Raw genomic sequence first — 19,958 nt, forward strand, 5'->3', positions numbered from 1 at the left:
TTTCCTGTTTTAATGAATGGCAAAAGAGTTAACTTGGGGCCACTTAAAGCACCAACATTGGCAACTGTGCTGGAAGCCACTGAAATGACTGGGACAGCATTGCAGAGCTATTGTTTCAGATGCTGCAAGTTTCCACTGAAGTCACTTGAGTCATGTCTTTATATTTTTTTCCCCCCTCTCTTGCACTACAAGACCCTTTCTTTAAATAAAAGCTAAACTCTCAGCCTAACTGGGGTATCCAATAATGTTTTCACTACTGCAATTTAAGGAATTGCACTCTATGCTTTTAATTTAATACCCCAATATTAACAGCACATAAGTCAGCAATTGCTTAATACTACATTGAAATGTTTGCTTAAAAAGAACTTTAAAAATAGAACAATGGAAAGGTTTGCAAAAAAACAGCCTTCTACCCACCAAAAGATACTGTGCAAGCACAAGGTTGACATTACATTAGTCTTGTATTCAGTCAAATCAATGCCACTTCCAATTTCTTTTGTCCCTATCTCTTGGTTAAAAAAAACACAACCCTAAAGCCTTCACTTAGGAAATACTTAATTCTGTACTAGTGTTACAGCTGTAATAAATTGTGTCAGGGGGAAATAACTAAGCCAACTATCAAATAGTTTATGTTATTTACCTTGATATAAATTACTCAGTTCAAGCAATTAACACACAGTTTTAAACTGTTTATTCATCATGCTTCTTTCAGAACCTGAAAGATCATTATGCAATGATTCGTCATGAATATAAAGTAGAAGAAAATCAAAACAATATTTAATATTGTTATTTATTTATAGTTACATTGCATTAAAAGATTTTCCACTCACCAGTCAGCTATACATCCTGTTATTAAGTGGCCGAAGATTAATCCTACCAGTAGAGAGAATTTAGCAATGTGGACTTTCCAGGCAGAATCACAAACAAGATCCCACTGCAAGAAAAAAAAAAAAAAAGCCAGATAAACTGAAACAAATTAGTTCTCAGATGCATTTAAACATACTAACATTGGTGTAGAGCTGCTTCCAAATTTCATTCCTAGCACGAGTGCATAGAAATGGCAGAGGAAAGCTTTCCCTCTCAAGTCAAATCCCAGACCCCAAGAAGCAAGTTAAAGACTCATTTACTTCAGTGAGTTTTATCAGAACCTTAATTATAAAATGACAACTTCCAACACTTAAATCTGCCCATTTCCAGGCCATATGAGTTCAGACTAAGGGGCAGATCTCCATCAGACATTAGCAGTATTGGTGTAGCTAAAGTGTCTCACTGTAGCACCCCAGACACCTCCTACCAGAGGCCCGTGAAGCCCACCAGCAGCAAGCCCAACACTTTAAGAGCATGTTCTCCAATTGACCTTCTCAAGGTTGCTTGGAAACATGGGGAAAAGCAGCTGCTTTGCCACAGACCCCTGATGGCCATTAGCTCCAGGCTCTCATGGACAAAGCATCAAGGTACTTTTGCTTTCAGAAAAGCACCTCAATTCCCCAGATGGTGGAAGGGGATGAAGACTAACTAATGGTGCTACTCATCAGGATAAGTCCTGGCACGGAGCTGGACAGGGCAGCCGGAGATCCCGGCGCAGCTGCGTGACTCCTTGGGACAGCAGCCCCCACAGCGACATGTCACAGCTCAGAGATCAGACAGGGGCTGAACCTCTACGCTAAAGCTATCCCTGATACTGAAATTACCCTTTCTGTCAAAGGAAGACAAAATGGACTGTTTCAAGCACCTTGTCATTAGGGCAGTGCCTCATTCCCATGAGAAAGGCAGAAACAACAAAGTTTCTAGTGAGACTTCCCTAAACTCCAAGACATTTTCCTCTGAGGCACTAGACTGAGCCTCAGGAGAACCAGGCTGCATTCCCGGCTTTGTCTGAACATCCTCATTGCCCTCACACACATAACTTAATCTCTCTCATGTGTAAAGTGTGGATGCTATTATTAATACCCTTGAATAAATGTAGGAAGATATGTTTGTTTGTGGTTTGTGAAGTGTTCAGATATTGATGGTAACTGAAGCCATTCACATTTCATGAAAAGTAAGTACAGCTAACTTTGGAGAGTCAGATACTCCAGAACTGAAACTTTACAGAATGGCTGTTTGTGTGTAATGTAATAGTAGCAGTCCTCCTGACACCAGGAAGTTTCATGGCCAAAAACACAAAGTAAAAGTATGCAATTTATTTTTTAAAGTCAGATGCAACTTCAAAAGAAAGCTTCCCTCAAGAGTTCAATTAGGTGCACTGCACTTTTAAACATTTTCATGACATACAGCCCTTCCACAAATAAGGCTAGCACTGACTCAGCCCTCTGGTTCAACACCACAGGAGACGTCCTCCCTACAACATACCGTCTCACCAAGAAGTATAGCACTTTTTGTGGCCAAAAGAAACGTACCAGCTTTCAGGCTCAGACTTTTTGTTTTAGTTAAATGTATTTTTTGAGTTCCTCACTGCACTGACTTGTAGAAGTTGGGACATATATGTCTGATCCTCCAACCTACAGACTAAAGGCACTAAGGAACCAAAAGCAAGTAGTATGAGCAAGTATTTTTTCCACCAAACAGCTATGAATTATTTGCAGCAACAGCTCAGTAAGGCATTGAGAATTGCTCTCCAGAGGTGTTGATTTTTTAGAACTATTTAGCAAGTGGGGGAAATGCAGTTCCTAATATTTGCAATTATAGAACCAATCTCCAGTTAGCAAAGAAAAATATCTGCCCAGACAAGCCATAAACAAAACAAAATTTGGGAGATACATCTGAGCTCCAGGCAGGCTTTCAAATGCTCCAGGTTTATTTTCACAACCCAGAAGATGTATATGCTGCTTAAAACTGAGAAATCATTTTTGTTTGTAGAGAACAAATTAAGTTTATTAAAAATAGTCATATTTATACAAGAACACTTTTTTCAAGGTAATCTCTACAAGTTGTTAATTTTTAATTTTATTGTTGTCAGAAGAACGGTAATGTCATCCAAGTGGAAAAGGAAAAAGCAGATGTCCTGGTGTCTTTTCATTTTCACAGCTTACTATTGCTAGTCAAAGATAGCTGGCCCTTGCATGAGCCCCAGGAAGGGAACGTGCAGTACCAGATTACACATAGGTAAAAGTTCATGGTTGAAAGAGCCAAAATCTCATGAAGGGCTGTTGTAAAATTTCAGGCCAGGACAACAGATGTCAAACCACTTGGCACACTGGTACACAGAGGAAGAGTTTAAAAGCAGAAGAAAAGTCAATCTATCAGCATGTCCTTCAGTGGTGCCTAAAATCCACCCACTCCTGCTGATAACTTATCTGCGAGTCATCATTTGTTTGTTTCTAAGGCTACTGCCCAGCTCTCCAGCTTCTCTGGAAATAAAAACATGTATTTCCTTACAAACCCTGAATCTGGTCCTTTCCTGCCCTTGGTTAAGCACTCACTCTGCAGGCCAATGTAAATCAGAACTGATCCCCCAAACCCACAAGGGCAGCCTAACACAGGTGCTGACAGACACAGGCAGCTCCTGACCTTCCCCAAATCTCTTGCTCTCCAAAACCCTCACAGGACTCAAATAGGGAAATAGTGAAATATTTCAACAGTTGCTTTAGCACAAACTTCCATAGACTCCGACATGACCCCAGATTACTCACTCAGTACTAAGAGCTCAAGCATACCCTGGTTTCTCCTCTGGCAGCTGTCACAAACCAGAGAGAAGATGCCGTGAAGCAGTTATCCAAAATGAATTCAGCAGGACAGTGGTGGGTGCCACTAGGGCATTCGACTAGCAAAGAGACAGAATAAGGAGAAGGCACAAAAGAAAAATGGATGCTTCAGCCAAAAGCAGCCTCAGGTAAAGATGACATTAATAGGACAAAAATACATATTTAATAGCTAGCTTATCGTCCCTACCCATCTTAACACAGCAGCAGAGCAAATCAGCAAGGCTTCATCATGCTGAAAGTGCAAGAATTTTGTTAGAGACCTGTGCTCCCTCTTTCCTTCCCCATGGAAAAGCCAAAGGCAGAGGACTGCAGTCTCAGCTTTGAAGAGCGAGAAATAAAGCAAGAACCATTATATAGCATCAACACTGCCTCTCCCCTTACATACACCCAGGCTCAGCAGAGCAGAGGGTATTCACCATGTGCCCAGAGCTGTGGCAGGTTCTGCTGTTACTGCTAGTAGTTTTATCCTACAAACATGACAGTCAGTTTTGCTTCAGAGAGAAAAGAGTGACAGGTTTCCATGTCCCTGCAGAAAAAAATGCTGGGCTGGGCAGTGCTGATGACAGTTCAAGTAGCACTCCAAGTAAATCTGCACGGGGAGATTGTTTTGGCTGGAGACTAGACAGTAATCCTCTATCACCTCTTACAAAAGGTAGATTAATTTGTTACAAGCAGGGAGACCATTAAATCCTGTAACTGCTCTGGCTGAATCCCCTGGTGTCCCACTTGGGAGTTAACAGCACCCAGCCTTAAGGAAGGATGCTGCTAAATTTACAGTGCTCCCTGGGATTTTCCTTTGTGTCCCTGGGTTTTGTCTGTCTTTGTCCTCCATCTATCCTCCTAATGCAAGAGATCTGATAAAGTGACTTGCTAAACCAATAGGACTGTATTATGCTGAAAGAAAAATAACTGTGTATAAAATATGCTGGTGGAAAGCGAACATTTAAACAAACAAAAGCTTTTTTTTTCATAGCAGTACAGCAACAGAGAATTTGCCACCTATGCAGATGTGCAATACATTGCAAGTGTTTTTTTCATGTTGTGACAGCTTTTTTTTTGGTCAAAGCTAAAGGAGTCACACCTTCAGGATCCTAATGTTTAATTGATATCAATGAGTCACCACCTGTGCTGTGAGTCACTACGCTTCACATCAAGATGGAGGACTATTTGAAACCTGAGATGCTTGGGAAGGTATCTGGCAAAAGGTAACGCACCCAAAAAGTAACATCCTGTAACTTCTTTGCAAGGGGTGAAAATCTGGAGGAGCTCATGCAGTGAGTCAGTATTTGCACCGATGTTACAAAAGTTGCAAATGCAAAGTCTTCTGCATGCTGTCACTACAAGCACAAGCTGTCTCAATTAAGGGCCCCTACCTTGAAAGCACTTTTCCTCCAGAGGCCATAATGCTGTCAGTGGAATCTATGCACACTGAATACCCACTGCAAAAATGTCATACTAAGATGCTTACCAAGGATTTGGTTTGTTCTACCTTCACCTTGATAGAATCAAAAAGTGCAAAGCAGCCCTTTCTGTTCTAAAAAAGAGACAGGAGGAAAGATGCTCTGGTCCAACACTTACCCAGTCTGGCAGAAAGAGCTCACAAGAAGCGGGGCTGGACACAGACATACCCCCTCTCCTCACACTGTGGGTTCACAGTCCATTTCCAATGACTGATGCCCAGATTGCTGCTGAAAGCAAGCAAACTCTTCACCAAACTGTCTGCAGGTGGATCGTAGCTCTGCTTCCACTGCTCTCTGCATTGGCTTCAGCATAAGGAGACCAGAGGGTCACCCACGCTGCTGCCTTGGAAGAACCCAAGTCAGGCATGAAGCTGCACCCTTGGTCCTTCCCCAGCCAGGCAGCACTCGGCTGCTGTGCTGGACTTTGCAGACTCTGTCCTGAGGCACATAACGTGCCCCACACACCGTGCGTGGCCTCTCAACCCCTAGAAAAAAGGTCCCACTTTGGGAGCCCCAGCCTCTCTGTATCACATATGCCATGGCTTACCACAGCAGCCCCAAACCCCTCCTGGGGAAAAGCCACAGGCTCGCCTGCACATTAGATGGCAATTTTAAGACCAGTAAATGAAAACAAAAAATTATCATTTGTCACTGAGGTCCATGTGTGTTGGGTCTCATCTTTCTTTGCTCCTCTCCTTCCTGCTTCATCTTTTTATAATCCACCCCTGTCAATTTTCCCTGCACAGCACTAAAATCCATCTTCTATATAAATACTGCATCTAGTGAGAGTTTAAATTTATGATGCTTTCAGATTCTCTTAGAGTGTTTTTCCAAAAAAATACAAACCACAAAGTTGTTCTTAAAAAGAATAAAATAATTGAAAAAAACCCCTAAAGTTATGCTTTTCATACAATATACGTAACAAAAAGCAAAACAGTCTCCAGGTACTTATTCCTGGAAGAAAAGTTCCAAGTCAGCAGACCAAGAAGAGCAAAGAAGTCAGTACTTCTACTGTAATATACCTATCACTAATGCCTTTTCCCAGCACTAAACTACCAGAGTAGTACTCATAGTTACAGGCACAGGGGACCATTGTACCAAAATTTTGCTCCAGGCTGCTACAAGACAATGCTTCTCTCCACCCCTTCTCAACCCCCAGCCAAAGATGACACTTCAGCTGCATTTTTAATATTAAAGAAAGTGTACAAGTTCCAGAAAATGGTGTGATGCTCAACTCTAGTGTGGTTTAACTGCACACTTACTTTCTACAAAGAGGTTGCAGGAGAAGCCTCCCAGAGGGATGTGCCAGCCCAACTGCAACACTTAAAATTGAGGTGGTTTTACTGCCATAGGTATTTCTACCTCCCTCTCACCCATGGCAACAACAGAGCATTTCAACTATTTAACCTTCAAGGTTCAGAGTAAGGATGCCTCTCCTTCGAGATCACAGCTGGGCAAAGCGCTCCCTGATCTGTATTTTAACTGTCAATAAAGTGTTCCTGAGAACACCTGGCATTTTTTGACCAGCACTTCAACCAGCTGGGTGGAAGTATCAAGAAGGTCACATTTCAAATTGGGAACATTAAGAAGAGTAAAAAAATAAACCAAATAATCCTGGAGGACTTGAGAAGAAGGTATAAAAATGAATTATTTCCTCTTTCACCAGCCACATTGAGGACCAAACATTTCCAAACTACATCTGTTCTTACATTTTTATCGGACACAACTGGACTTACCTGGAAAACAGAAGAGTCATTAAAAAGAAAAAAAAAAAAAAACACAACAAAACAGAGGAAAAACAACAAACCAGCTATTGAGAGGTTGTGTTGTTTGTTTTCTTTGAACAGCCACTCAAAGAAGCCTACATCATCTACACTGGAATGCCCAAACCCACAACACAGTCAACACCTGACTTTTAAGCTACTTCCTCTCTGTATAATGCTAGACTTCCTATCACTGAGTACATTTAACTTTCTACAGCTTTATCATAAGTGGATGTTTTTTCTGAAAATCTTCAACCAGTGTCTAAGTGCTTAGGACCTCTTAAAGATAAATCCTTTTAAAACAAATTTCTACTGAGCAAGTATACAGTGGTATTTTGAGAGGTTTATAGCCTTCCAAGTTTGCAAGAACTTTTACTCAGGTAGCAAGAGAGATACTGTTGGTACCAGAGTATCACCTTTTGCTCAACATCTGCCTCCTTCCTGTTCCCAACATATCTGGGGTCCCTATCCTTGTATACTGGAGCTTGCTAACTCAATAGATGCGAGGGTTTGTTTTGTTCGGCTTCTTATCCAATTCATTTTTCTTACAGCAGGAACAGCATTTTCCTCACTTTTCATTCTTGGAAACCAGTAAACCATTTCTGACCATGGCAGACATCTGGCAGGGAAAGCTGCAGCCCAGGAAAATTACTCTTGAACAGTGAACACAAGGTCACATACACAGAAATTGTCAGGTTGCTTTAACTACAGACATGACTGACTGCCTGGGCAATGTATCACTTGAAAAATAAAGCAAAAGAAACTACTTCTGACTACTACCACAAAATCGAAAGTTTTGGGGACATGGGAAGGGGAGTGGGGAGAGAGAAAGAAGAGAGGGCGCGTGAGCCAGAGGACACGTGCTTAGCAGTCTTCCAAGAAAGATATAATTAGAATGTGCAGTGTTGTATGAAAGCAGTTTTACGTACCTATGAAAACAGTTTCCATCCCTGCAAAGCAATACAGGACTGCACAACCATGGACTTCACAAATTTCCGTAATGGTTTCTGAAGTTTAACACAAAGTTGCTGAAATACATCCTTCAAAACCGCATTTTCCAATATGCATGACTTAGTTGTGAAATTTCCATATTGATTTTTGAAGTGTATATTTTTTAAGTCTGATATTTCAGACTTAAAAATAAAGTACACAGGCTTGGTGCTATGCTGCCAGACATCGCTGTGTGAACACCAATACGTAAAACAGCACTTCTTCCTGGTTTGTAAACTTCGGCTCTGTCATGAAGACAGGCCACCTAAGGCACAGGTTGCGTCAAGCTGCTTGCAATCAGAAAGGCAGAGATACACTGCCTCCTACATTTGTTATCGTGAGCTTATTAACCAGGCTGTCCCCACTAAGCCCAACAGGGCAATGCTGTCCCATTTGCACCCAGTATGCGTGTGGCCCCATTCCCCCCCTCCCCAGCCACAGCAGCAGAAAGGTGATACTGACAGCAGTTGCGTTACTGTAGCATCTCCTGCCTGCACCCACTGAGGCAGCACCAGGCTGCCAGCCGAGCTGCACCGCACACATCTGCATGCTCTGCGTCATATCTAATGCCTTTCAGTCATGGCTCACCTGTAAGAGCCATCTCCCCAGCGTGGTGAGATGGCTTAAACAACTCTGCAATCACAGAACAACCCCAGAACTTCAAAAATGCCAAAGGACACAAATCTACTTCATTTCAGAGCCAGTAAACCAACCTGAAAAAGACTTTAAATGGAACACTCTGCACTAAATTATTCTTTAGTCTATGCCATAAGCAGAAAAGACCCTCCAAGCTATCCACCGAGCAGAGTGTCTCAAGATAGAGATGCCACCTGAAGCACTGCAAAACTGGAAAAGTTTCATCTACCCTTCAACTTCACACTTTAATCAGGAGCAATTAGCCTTCTGTTCCCAACCTTGCTCTCACCACAGATCTGTTTCTTTTCCCCACTGGGAGAGGAAATAAGGAAGTTTGCTAAGTAAATAATCATCAGTAATATGCTAACAATTAAAATATGATTTGTTAATCATATGACAGTCTTCTGAACACTCAACATGATTAAATCAATTTTAGTAGCATCCATATCCCACCCACTTCTCCATCACTACTTCTTTTATTTTCAGTAGCCAGAGTTCCCTTTATTCTGAGATATTCTGATTCTCTCCAGCCTTTGCCCTCCCCACATTAGTCAACTAACTTGTTTCTCAGCTGATGCGATCTGCTTCACTTTTTCCAACTCTATCATGTCATCTAACATCAAACAGTTGGGAGAGACAAAATCTTGCTTGCAGCTTTCACAAACTCTATAATTTTCCAGAGAGCAGGATCAGGATGTTTCCATCTCTCTTTTACATCTCTATGCTGCAATTAAGTATCTTTTCTACACATATTCCAACATCATTAGGAACCTGTCAAAAAACTGACTTTAATTTTAAACCTATTCTTTGCTATAAGACCTGTAGCTGTTTGCCTCCCTCCAGTTGCATGAAAAGACCAGGAGCAACAACACCCTTCACTAAAACCGAGACACACACAGAAAAATGGTTTTCGAGTGTCATCCCTCAGTTCTCAGCTGACAACAACCTTTATTCTGAACAAGGTACATGCTGCTGGGACTGACTTTGCAACCAAACTAAATAAAAAGTTAAACTGTTTTTCAAATTTGTATTTAGAACAGGTCTAAGCCCTGTAAATAGAAGACATATTTAAAAAACACCCAACATTTTAGTTAAATATTAACATTCACTATTATCTGATTATCAAAACCAAGTTAACACTTTGAGAACTGATGTTTTGGCCAAAACCAGACACGCGTAAAACATATTGCACGTTTGCAGCCTTGAGAGGTCTCATATGGCAAAACCTAATTTACTACCTTATTGGGCCTTTTTAAAAGTAGGGGGAAAAGAGCTTGAAAGTGTCAAAAGTGGCATAAAACTCTGAAACGGAGAAGGGGGAAGGAGCAGACAAGAGGAGGAAGCCATTGCTAGTGAGAAATACTTGCTCAAAGTCACCGGAGATGAAAAGATCAGACACCTTAGTTTTGACATGCAATTATTGCTGCCGTGACCCTGCCCTCTCATCATTTGAGGACTACAGCTATTATAACTCAGGCAATAAGAAAGAGAGAGGGAGAGTGGGAAAAAAGACTTAAATAAATATTAAGGGGAAGGAAGAAAGGAGAAAAATATTCCACTTATTTTACAATTCAAAATATGAAACTGGTCCGTCAAGCTTGCATTGTTTAAGCAGACAATGTTTTACACAGCCCTGAGACACAGAGCAGGGGAAAGGTCTGATGGTTTAATTTACATTGCCTATCTTTAATAATATTTGTAGGGTGGACATTGCGACATTGCCTACACATTCGTGGACTTTGGTCTGGAGGCCAAAAGGAGACCTGCACAGCTCCAGAGTGCTGCAGAGTAACAGGGAGAGGGTACTTGAGCCAAAATGAATTCTTCCACCACTGTCTGGAGCTGAAAAACCTTTTTCAGGGAACCAGACCACCCTGCTCTGAAAACAGTGCACAAGGGTAACTATAGATCACATGCTGTTGGACAAGGCGAACGTATCGCTTCCCTGTACCTCACAAGCAGCATTCCTGACTCTCCCAGCTTTGCTACTTGTGGATCTAGATAGGCATCCCAGAAATGAGTATCAGGATATATTCACTCATTTAGTTTTTTATTCTTGTGCTTCAGTAGAATAACTGGCATTTGGGTCTTTCCCAAATTAAAACAAAATAAAAATCCTAACAAAATAAAAAAGCCTAACAATGTACTACACACATTGAATTTTCCTTCTGGGGAGGAGATCAATTAAAAAAAGAGAGAAGAAGAAAAAGAAGTTTTCTCCACAGAAGCGAGTCTCATCCAGCCCATCGTCCCCTGAGCACGTTTGCCCTTGCCTCATCAGCGCACAGGGCAGGCAGGTGTTTCTGCCCCAAATGCGATTGCCGGTAGCACCGGAGGCGTGCACTGTGGCCAGCCGCCAATCCATCTCCCGCCGCGTGGGAATAGGCGCAGACCCACGGCGCATTCCCAGCAGGTATGACGTGGCCCAGATCGGCGGGAGCTACACAATACACGTGTTAATCATCGCTGCCTGCTGCGTTTTATGGGCTGGCGGCACGGCAGTCTCTGCAGCACCCGCACTGGGCATGGGTCAGCATGGCTCCGGTATCTGACGCCAACACTGGTTTTTCCTGGATGTCTCTGCAACACACCCTATGACATGTTCTGGAAGGGGCTTGAACCTCCTTTCTTCCTTCTTCAGGTCCCTTCCTTCCCCCTTGACTTTAAAGGGGAATTCAGACTGCACACAAGGTCACTTGCTATCAAAAGTCAACTGGAAAAAAAGTATAAAAAAAATTACATTATGAGAGCTAAGCACACATTTCAGAGTTGAGGCGATCAGAGCCCAAGAGAAGCTCCTCTGAGAGAATTCAGTGCAAGAATCGAACACTCAGCACTGCTGCAAAGCTGCAGCATCTTCCCGTGACAGGGTTCTCTGATCTTCTACACACCATCTACAGCAAACCCCATTCCTTTCTTCTACAGCAAGATCTCAGCCCAATTAATTACGCAGTTACTCGTGGGTAACCCAGCACCATACAGACTGCACTGCAGAAGAGCAGGAGGAGGAAGGAGTATGAAAGGGAGTGAGCGGAGCAACTGACCCAACCACAGACACCAGGTAGCACAGAAGGGAATCCAGTCAGAAACAAATAAGCTGACAGTGAAAACAGAAGACAAGGTGCACAAAAGCAATGGATCCCTTTTGGCATTTTCTAAATTTAGCAGCTCTCTAGAATTCATTTGGAAAGCTTTAATTTAAGACTTTGCACCATTAGTATGACCAAAAATTTTTAAGTTAAGGAAAACAGTAAGTCTCGTGGTATTTCAGATGTTATTTCATTAAAAAAATGAACACTTTCATGTTCGGCTGGCCCGTAATCCTCATCTCAATGTTACCATCAGAACTGGCTCCAACTTAGATGACTTCCTAAGTGCCAGTTTCTCCTTTTTGACAAACGCTTTAAGAAAAACATGAGGTCATCTTTTCTAATCGCACTCTTGTAGCCAGAGTAAGAAGTAAAACTGTTAGTGCACTTTAGAAATTTGGTTTTAGACTGCCTGAACAGCTGGTAAATATACACCATAGCCTGTAACTTCTGCCAAAGCATGGGCAGGGTCAGTATATTTAAACTAAATGACTGAGATACAGGATGTATCAGGGAGTGGAAACAAAAACAAACAAAACCCCAACGATTCAAACATCACGTCTATCCAGAAAAAAAACCAAACAGTTGTTTGACCTACACACAGAAAATGAGGAATATGAAAGGCTCAACAGCAAGTCTTGGAAAGCTGAGAATGACTTTAAGATATTTCAGTATGGAATTACCTTCCCAGAGGATCACTGTTAGTTCTACCCATGCTACAAACTACTTACGGTAGGCTGAAATCAGATTCCTCTATCCGAGATGCTTTATCTTAAGGGTGATAATAAGCATTAACTCTACGTACATTCCATCTAGTGAAAAAAAAAAAATCCATACCAGATAGAAAACCTAAGACTATCTGAGTTCTGATGTCAGTATTGGTCTTAGCCCAGTCTGTTTTCTAGATCAATGGCTTCAGAATTTTTTGCCACATACATAATGCACCCTCCAAACCAATAAACAGTATCTAGGCTCACTAAACAAGTATTTGTAGTCTGGTGATATCATACTTGGTTATCTCAAACATCAGGTAATTTGCTGTTTGCAGGCAGGCAGAGGACAGTTCTTCACCACCAGGAAACTGCAGGTACTGTTCCCAAAACAGCCGTCCCCTTTCTCCACACCACTCAGTGAGAAACTCACCCCGTTGTTTTAGGGTGTTGTTCACCAGCGCCCTGATAACCGGAAGACTCCATCAACACATTCAGCGTGTATGGGCAGGCCCCAGAGCAGCTGCAGCAGGAGAGGTCGTTGGCTCTCCTTGCTCCCTCTTTAACCAGCAGATTTCTCAAAGCCTGTGAATGCTCAGACCGGCAACCGCTAACTGTTTATCAGCTAACTTGCAGAGGGAAGGGGGGGGAAAAAAGAGAAGTTTGGGATCTCTCCCATAGCTGAGGAAGCCATAAAAAAAATACCAGAAGTTTGCCGTGGTCTGCCAGTATTTCTGGATACCTCTGACCACAGGGACTTGTTGACCCCTTCAGCTACCTTTAGGAGCAGAGAGAGTAATTTCGAAGCTTCGTCTGAAAGAAATTTAGAATAGTCTTTCTGCCCATTGCAAGTATCTGCCTTGCAGGTCCCTATGCCCCCTTCAATCTGTACAAGGGAAGTAACGGCATGGGTGATATACTAGCTTCGATCTTGCCGCTTTTGACTCAACTACTGCACTGGGTACAATAACTCAAAGTTTTCATTGATTTGGGACTAGGTAGAAGCCAGTCAGCCAGCAACCAACACTGACAAGACAAATCCTGTCAGTTGCAGGGGAAAAAAAAAAAAAAAAGAAAAAAAAAAAAAGAGAAGCATCAGCGTTTCTGAAGTCTCTTTGCAGAGACCAGCCAACTGGAGGATAGGCAGAAATGAGTGAGATTCCAGGCAAAAATGGGAGGAGGTAAGGGTGGCACAGCTCTTATTTTGTGAAGGACATTGTCAGATCCTGAAACTCTGAAAGTCCACTTGAAATGCACATCTGTCTGCTACCCCACAAGCAGTGCCAAATTTATCACCACTATTATCACACGCAGATTTGTTTGCTGTACCATTTCTGGCTACTTGCAGATACCTACAATAATCCCATGAGAAAACACCACAGCCTAGGGCAGGTGTCACTGCACAGAGCCATTTCACTTCATTAACCCAGCAGAAAACCCAGAAAAAAATTACTTAAAAAATGTATTTAAAAGAGAAAGTTTTCCACCAGGTTAGGAAGCTGAATCAGCTGAAGGTGCATCTAGAAAAAGTGCCAGAACGGCCATAAAAGCAAGGGGAAGAAAGGCTGGTAGGGCACAGACATCTCCCCATGTAAGAGCAAAGAGCATTACATCACACCTTAAACTGATCCAAGTTCACACCAAGACAGCACTGCCCGGTGCTCGCTGTATGGCAGCGCTGCCCCCGAACCATTTGGCTCCCCTGAATTAAGTTCCACTTTTTGGAGGGGACAATTTGGTAGAGGTTCAGCCAAACTGGCACAAGAATGATCGAACCAGTGGCAAATAGGTAAAATGATGGCATGTTACTTGGGAAAGAAGATGACTCAACCCAAATCAAGTGGGAAGTTGAGAGCCAAGAGAACAGCACTGCAGCAAAACAAGGCATCTGGAGCAGAAAAGCAGCCACAACAGGAATTCCCTTCTGACTAGACATGAAATATTATTACATAATTGCTCTGGGTGATTAAAACGCAGCCTTCAACTAACCACTTCCCTCTACGCCACCCCCCAAGAGGTGGGACGATCTGGAATGCTGCAAGTGTGCACGGAGGGATGCTGTGCCATCAACTGCTGCAATTTAATCAAGCCTCAGTCCTTGCCCATTGTCAGCTTTTGGTGTCCATTATACAAATTAGCATTCAGAACAACCACCAACCCCACCATGTAATGCAATCGAACACAGTGGACAGGTCATCCTAGTAATGGAGGGGAAAAAACCAAAAACCATCAGTTCTATAATTAAGGGCTTCCGTGAAAACTTTGCCCCAAGACTACAGCTGGCTTTGCAGATCCAAGTCAGAAGATCCAGCCACTAAAGAAGTTAACAAGACAGTTAGAAAAGTCCTTGCTGAGTACATGCTCCAACTTCCTGCTAGGCTTCACAGCTACGTAGGTTTAGCAGTCATTATGTTACTTACGGCATTAATGTTAATAATTTACCTGAAGCATCACTTTGCAGATGTGTAAAATGAGGCCTCAGGTGTCCCCATGGCAAAAAAGAAGAGTATTTCCCAGCATCTTTCCTTTGGACAGTGGTGAGATACATGGACCATTTAAATGACAGGTTGGGGTGGTTTGGTTTTTTTTACTAGCCTTTTGCATGAAGGCTAGTTCAGGATACATCTCTCTCAAACAATACACATGCACTCTGCTCGTAGCAGTGTGATAATGAATAGATGAAAATCCTGAAAGCAGCATTTAGCAGTGGAAAAGCCTTACAAGTGAGTTGTCCTAAAGGAAGATATTTACGTACAAACCAAGCTAAAGCCCAAGATTTATGTACTGAGTCAGGACATTAGCTCAGATGGGTGATTTAATATGGCCACTGGAATCCCTGTGGTTAAATTATGCATCTGACCTCTTCACTATATGTATTTCAACAGTGTTAAATAATAAGCAGTACGTCCTTTATTACCATTTCCAGTTCTAATGACTGGCAGCACTATAAAAAGCACCGTTCCCAGTGACTCAGTCACAGAGGTCAGGATAATGGCAGCGCCTAGCGTGGCAATGCCACACTTCAAGGAAGGTGCAAGGCCACCCCTGGCTCCAGCAAAGACTTAAAGAGAAGCGGGGCGAAGCAAAGCACAGAGTAGGGCTGGAAACAGCAAGATCTCCACTCCATCAACCTCAAGCATGACACAGGCTAGGAAAAAATGGGCACTGGGGAAGGGAGAGCTGAGAAAGCCTGGGCAGAGAGACAATGTCTGATGAAGGGTACCATTAGGAGAGAGGCTGTGGAGACGGTGAAACTTAAAGCAGTTTAAGGACAGCTGTCTGCTCCCACGGAACAGGGGACAATGACGTCTCACGTGCAAGTAACTCAACAAAAATGCAGAGCAGGAACTATACTTCATGCTAAATAACCACAATTGTTTTGTCATTTCTGAAGACAAAGCAATGATGGAGCATCCAGCAGCAATTAGCTTTGACCGCTGAAGATGAGAACAAGGGGATTTACTGGCCAAACAAAAGTGCATTTTTTATTAATATACTTTTGGCTCTCTTTATGATATTTCAATATAACCCCTGGCTACTACACAAATGAGCGTATATTAGACTAAGATTTAATAAAACTCTATTTAGAAAGATGAGAACATTGCATAATACATTACAGAAACAAATGTATTTTTGAGGGGAGTTAAGGGAGTTCTGAACATCCAGTCTTCTGAATTCATCCAGGGCAGCTCTTTCTCACAAAGGATGGTGGGATACACGTAAGAGGAGTCAGCAGTTACAAGAATTGCTCCCAGAGTATCAGAGCTCCTGGAGGTTTATAAGAAAGGAAGTCCAAACGAAGCCCCACCAATGTTCTGCCTGGGTTTTTCCTCTCTTTCTTCAGTAGGATAAAAACAGACAGCACACCCACCCAGAAAACCCCCAAAACAAAACCAAAGCACAAACTAAGGAGGAATCCTGACCCCGAAAAAACAACCTAATTATAATTACACAGGATTACAAATCAAAGCGAAAAAGCTGCCAAGTTTTTAGAAGCAAGAATACAACAAAAATAAAAACTCCATGCTGGAAAAACCCGTAGTCTCAAAAGATGATTATTATTCTTTCTAATAGAAAACAAGACAGCAGGGACCACAGATGTTTATTTATCCCTTAAAATTGATCTGCCCTTTACCACAAGTTCTTCCAAAGAACACTTTTCTTATTATTTTTAAAGAAGCATGCAAGATAGCAAACTAACTCTCCCTCGACCTTTTGGGGCCAACTTGACGATGACCTTCAAAAGATTCAAACATTTAAAAAAAATTTTTTTTACAGTTTACACTAAAAAGAAATATTTCAAGATCATTTTTTTCATGCTTAAGCATCAGTGTTAAACCCTAAAACACATGAATAGCTCAGTCTCTGGTTATAAACAGAAGAAAATCAGCCTCACTTAAATGTCAAATTTCATTATGCACTTCTACATCACAAACCATTCAAGCCCACCATGTGCCTGTTTTTCTCATGAAAAGAGCGTAGTTGGGTTACTCTTTTTTTTTTTTTTTTCCAGTCCAGTCAGGGTTCAAGGTTTTGAAGGATTTGCTTTACCTGCTTTTTCCCCACTGCACACGCTTTTCAAGGGACACAAAAATCCAAATTATTTTCAATGACTCAATACGAAGCACAATCATGACAGCCATCTGATTATTGCAGCGTTTTTCTCCCAACTAGATAAACTCACTTAATCCAAACCACTGCTCCCAGGCAGGAAGTAATTTTTGCTGATTTTAGGGAGGGGGTGTCTTGAGATTAAGGGAACTACTTTCTTGGTGTAACAGTTTCATTTTACATTTCCAAGAGCTCCAGTTTGCCTGTTAATACCAACGAGGCCCATCCACAGCTGGCAGGGCTTTTGCAGGGCCGCTACCATAAACAAGCAAGAGCTTTCAGGTGAAAAGGCGAGGCATTTTTTTGCACGCGCTACTCAGCAAATATGAAGTAAGAGCAGAAAGCGGCGCAGCCCTCCTCCTTAGAAATTTTCCACCTTAGCCATTACATCAGGAAACACAAAACAGAGCAGCATGCACTTTCTGCCTCTAGACCACAACTTGTGCAAGATGTTTCTTCGTCTGCTGCTCTACCAAACCAGTTATCAAGGGACTAAGCACAAAACAAGAATAATTCAGCAGAACTTTGTCTTTTTTTCATCCCTACAGTGACCACCTCACCAGCTTCCCCAAAAAAACAACCCAGCTTTTGGTTTGTAGGACTGCTTTAGTATAGTTGCACAAAGATGAGCGATACCCCAACTGGAGCCATCTCCACAACCCTGTCCCCTCACTAGCTGGTGACACTCGCCCGCAGCGTCCTTCCCACAGACACCCACGTCCCGAGACGGCAGGACAGCTGCCATTGCTGGGATCCCAAAGATGGGCTGAGGATCCCGTTCCGGACATAACTTTGCAGCTCGGTACCGCAACCAGCGGCCCGGTACAAACCCACAGGACAGACACACGGCACAACACCCAGGGAGGGAAAGGATTACGGGGATGCAGGATGTACTCCCAACGGGAGGGTAACCCACGGGGCGCCTGACCGACACAGCTGCGGCACGCACAGACAGATCCGCATCGTGTCCAGCTGCTCGTCTTGTGTTGGGAAAAGCGTGTGGTGAGCGGGGCGCGCTGAGGGGTTCGGAGAGGGCCGGACGAGGAGGGGGACCAGAGGAAGCCGCCTTTCTCACCTTGCTCACGACGTTTTGGACGAGGCCGGCTCTGATGCGGTAGTGCCACTCGTGGCAGTCGCATTCGCTGGCGTTGCCCCCCGCGGGGGTTGGCAGCCCGGGCGGGGGGAAGATGCTGCCGTTGCCGCTGCGGTTGGCGTGGCCCGGCGCCAGGGACCCGCTCCAGTTGCCCTGCCCGTCCGCCTCCCGGCACCAGAAGTCGGGCTGGTCCAGGAGGAAGGAGTCCGAGAACTTGCTGAAGCCGATGAATAGGGCCGGGACCCAGGTGAGCAGCACCAGGGTCCGCTGGTACCCGCCGCCCAGCCCCCCGAGGAAGGGCAGCACCGAGCCGTCGTAGTCGAGGAGCAGCGGGCTGCAGGCGGCGGCGGGCGGCGGCACCGGCACCGCCTGGATCTCGGCCCCGGCAGCGTTGGCGGGGGGCGGCCCCGGGGGGGGGGCGGCGTTGGCGCCCCCCCCCCCGGCGCCCGGCACCGAGCCGTTCTCCTCCGGCAGCGGCCGGCCCCCGCCGCCCGCCTCGCGGCGCCGGTCTATCGCCATCCAGCCGCCCGGGGGGGCTCACATAGGGGTGGGGGGGCGCTGGGGCAGCCCCGGCTCCCTCGCCAGTCCTCCCCTCCCTCTCCTCCACGCACGCACACCTTGCAACGTAATAGACTGCACACACGCTCCCCGCCGGACCCGGCAGGAGGCGGCTGGGGGAGGGAGAGAGAGAGGGAGGGAGGGAGAGGAGGAAGAAGAAGAGGGGCGAAGAAAGGGGGAGGCACCGAGCGAGCCCCTCGCTCGCTCCCTTTCTCACCCGCACCCTGCGGCCACGAACCGCTGCAGCTGCCGGTGGTGCCCCCCCTCCCCTCGCCTGTGCGTCAGGCTGCACTCATCCCAGCTCTCCCTTCCCCCCTCCGAGAGGCACCGCCGAAAATAAAAGGAAGGATCGAGCCGGATCCGAGCATGCAATGGGCCAAAGGAGAGGGAGGGAGAAAGGAGGGGGGGAAGGAAAAAAAAAGAAAAAACCAACCAGCCTGCAAACCAAACCCTGCAACAACAAACCAAGCAAAACCGGTGCAGCAAGGCTCTACGAACACGCCTCCTCTCCCGGTTTTGGTGAGGAGGAGGAGGAGGAGGAGGAGGAGGGAGGAGAGGGAAGGCAAAGGAAGGAGGAGAAGAAAATAACAGCTCCCGACGCGGCTTCCCCGCTTCCCGCACAGCTAAGGGTCCCCCCCTGGCCGCGGCAGCAGCGGCGGCGGCAGCCCCCAGCACCCCCCCGCCGGCCCCTCGCAGCCCCCCGGCCCGCACATCTGGCTCTGTAGCGCGGGGCCCCGCCGGCCCCTCCGCGGCCCGGGCTGCGGGCACCGCCGTGCGCCTCCCGCGGCACCCCGCTCCCCGCGCCGCTCCGCGCCGTGCCGCCCCTCCGGAGGCGGGCGAGCAGCCCGGCCGGCTCCTGGCCCTCCGCCTCCCGGCAGCCCCCACCTGCCGGCCCGGCCCCGCCGCCCCGCTCCGCGCTGCTCCGCCTCCGCGGTGCCGGGCGGCCGCACCTGCTCCCGCCGCGCCGCCGGCCCGGCCCGGCCCGGCCCCCCCGCAGGGACCCGCCGCCGCCGCCGGGGGCGGGACGGCGCCGCGGGGCGGGGAGGGGAGGGCGCGGGGCGGCTCCGCGTGGGCTCCGCGCCGCCCCGCGGCCGCGCTGCGCTGCGCACCGGGGAGGGCGGGGTGAGAGCTGCCGCTCTACGGGCGCGCTGTTGTTTCCATATCAATTATTTACAGGGTCTCCCCTTGAATAATGCAGCGCAGCGGCCGCTGGCGGGGCGGGAGGAGAAGCGCTCCGCTCCGCACCGCACCGCACCGCTCCGCACCGCGGGGCCAAGCGGCCGCACCTCCCCGGGCAGCTGAAGCGGGGAGGCCGGAGCGGACACAGACCGGCAGGGAAGACCC

The 19,958-nt window shown here is 45.7% G+C and overlaps 1 protein-coding gene across 3 annotated transcripts in view; it reads right to left on the minus strand.

Annotated features, from left to right (window-relative positions):
* Positions 1–19,498, minus strand: part of SLC22A23 (solute carrier family 22 member 23) — a 116,931-nt gene extending 97,433 nt beyond the window's left edge. The window contains exons 1-2 of one of the 3 annotated variants that reach the window (XM_074827337.1): positions 18,039–19,488; positions 831–934 (exon numbers count right to left, since the gene is read on the minus strand). In XM_074827337.1, coding sequence (XP_074683438.1) covers positions 831–934; positions 18,039–18,575 — 641 coding nt within the window. In that variant the 5' untranslated portion in view covers positions 18,576–19,488. Of the gene's footprint in view, positions 1–830; positions 935–18,038 lie in introns of all 3 variants that reach the window. The other 2 variants (XM_074827345.1, XM_074827355.1) reach the window with 2 other exon arrangements.
* Positions 19,499–19,958: the final 460 nt, after the last annotated feature.

The sequence above is a fragment of the Strix aluco genome, chromosome 1 (genome assembly GCF_031877795.1).
Source record: "Strix aluco isolate bStrAlu1 chromosome 1, bStrAlu1.hap1, whole genome shotgun sequence".
NCBI lineage: Eukaryota > Metazoa > Chordata > Aves > Strigiformes > Strigidae > Strix > Strix aluco.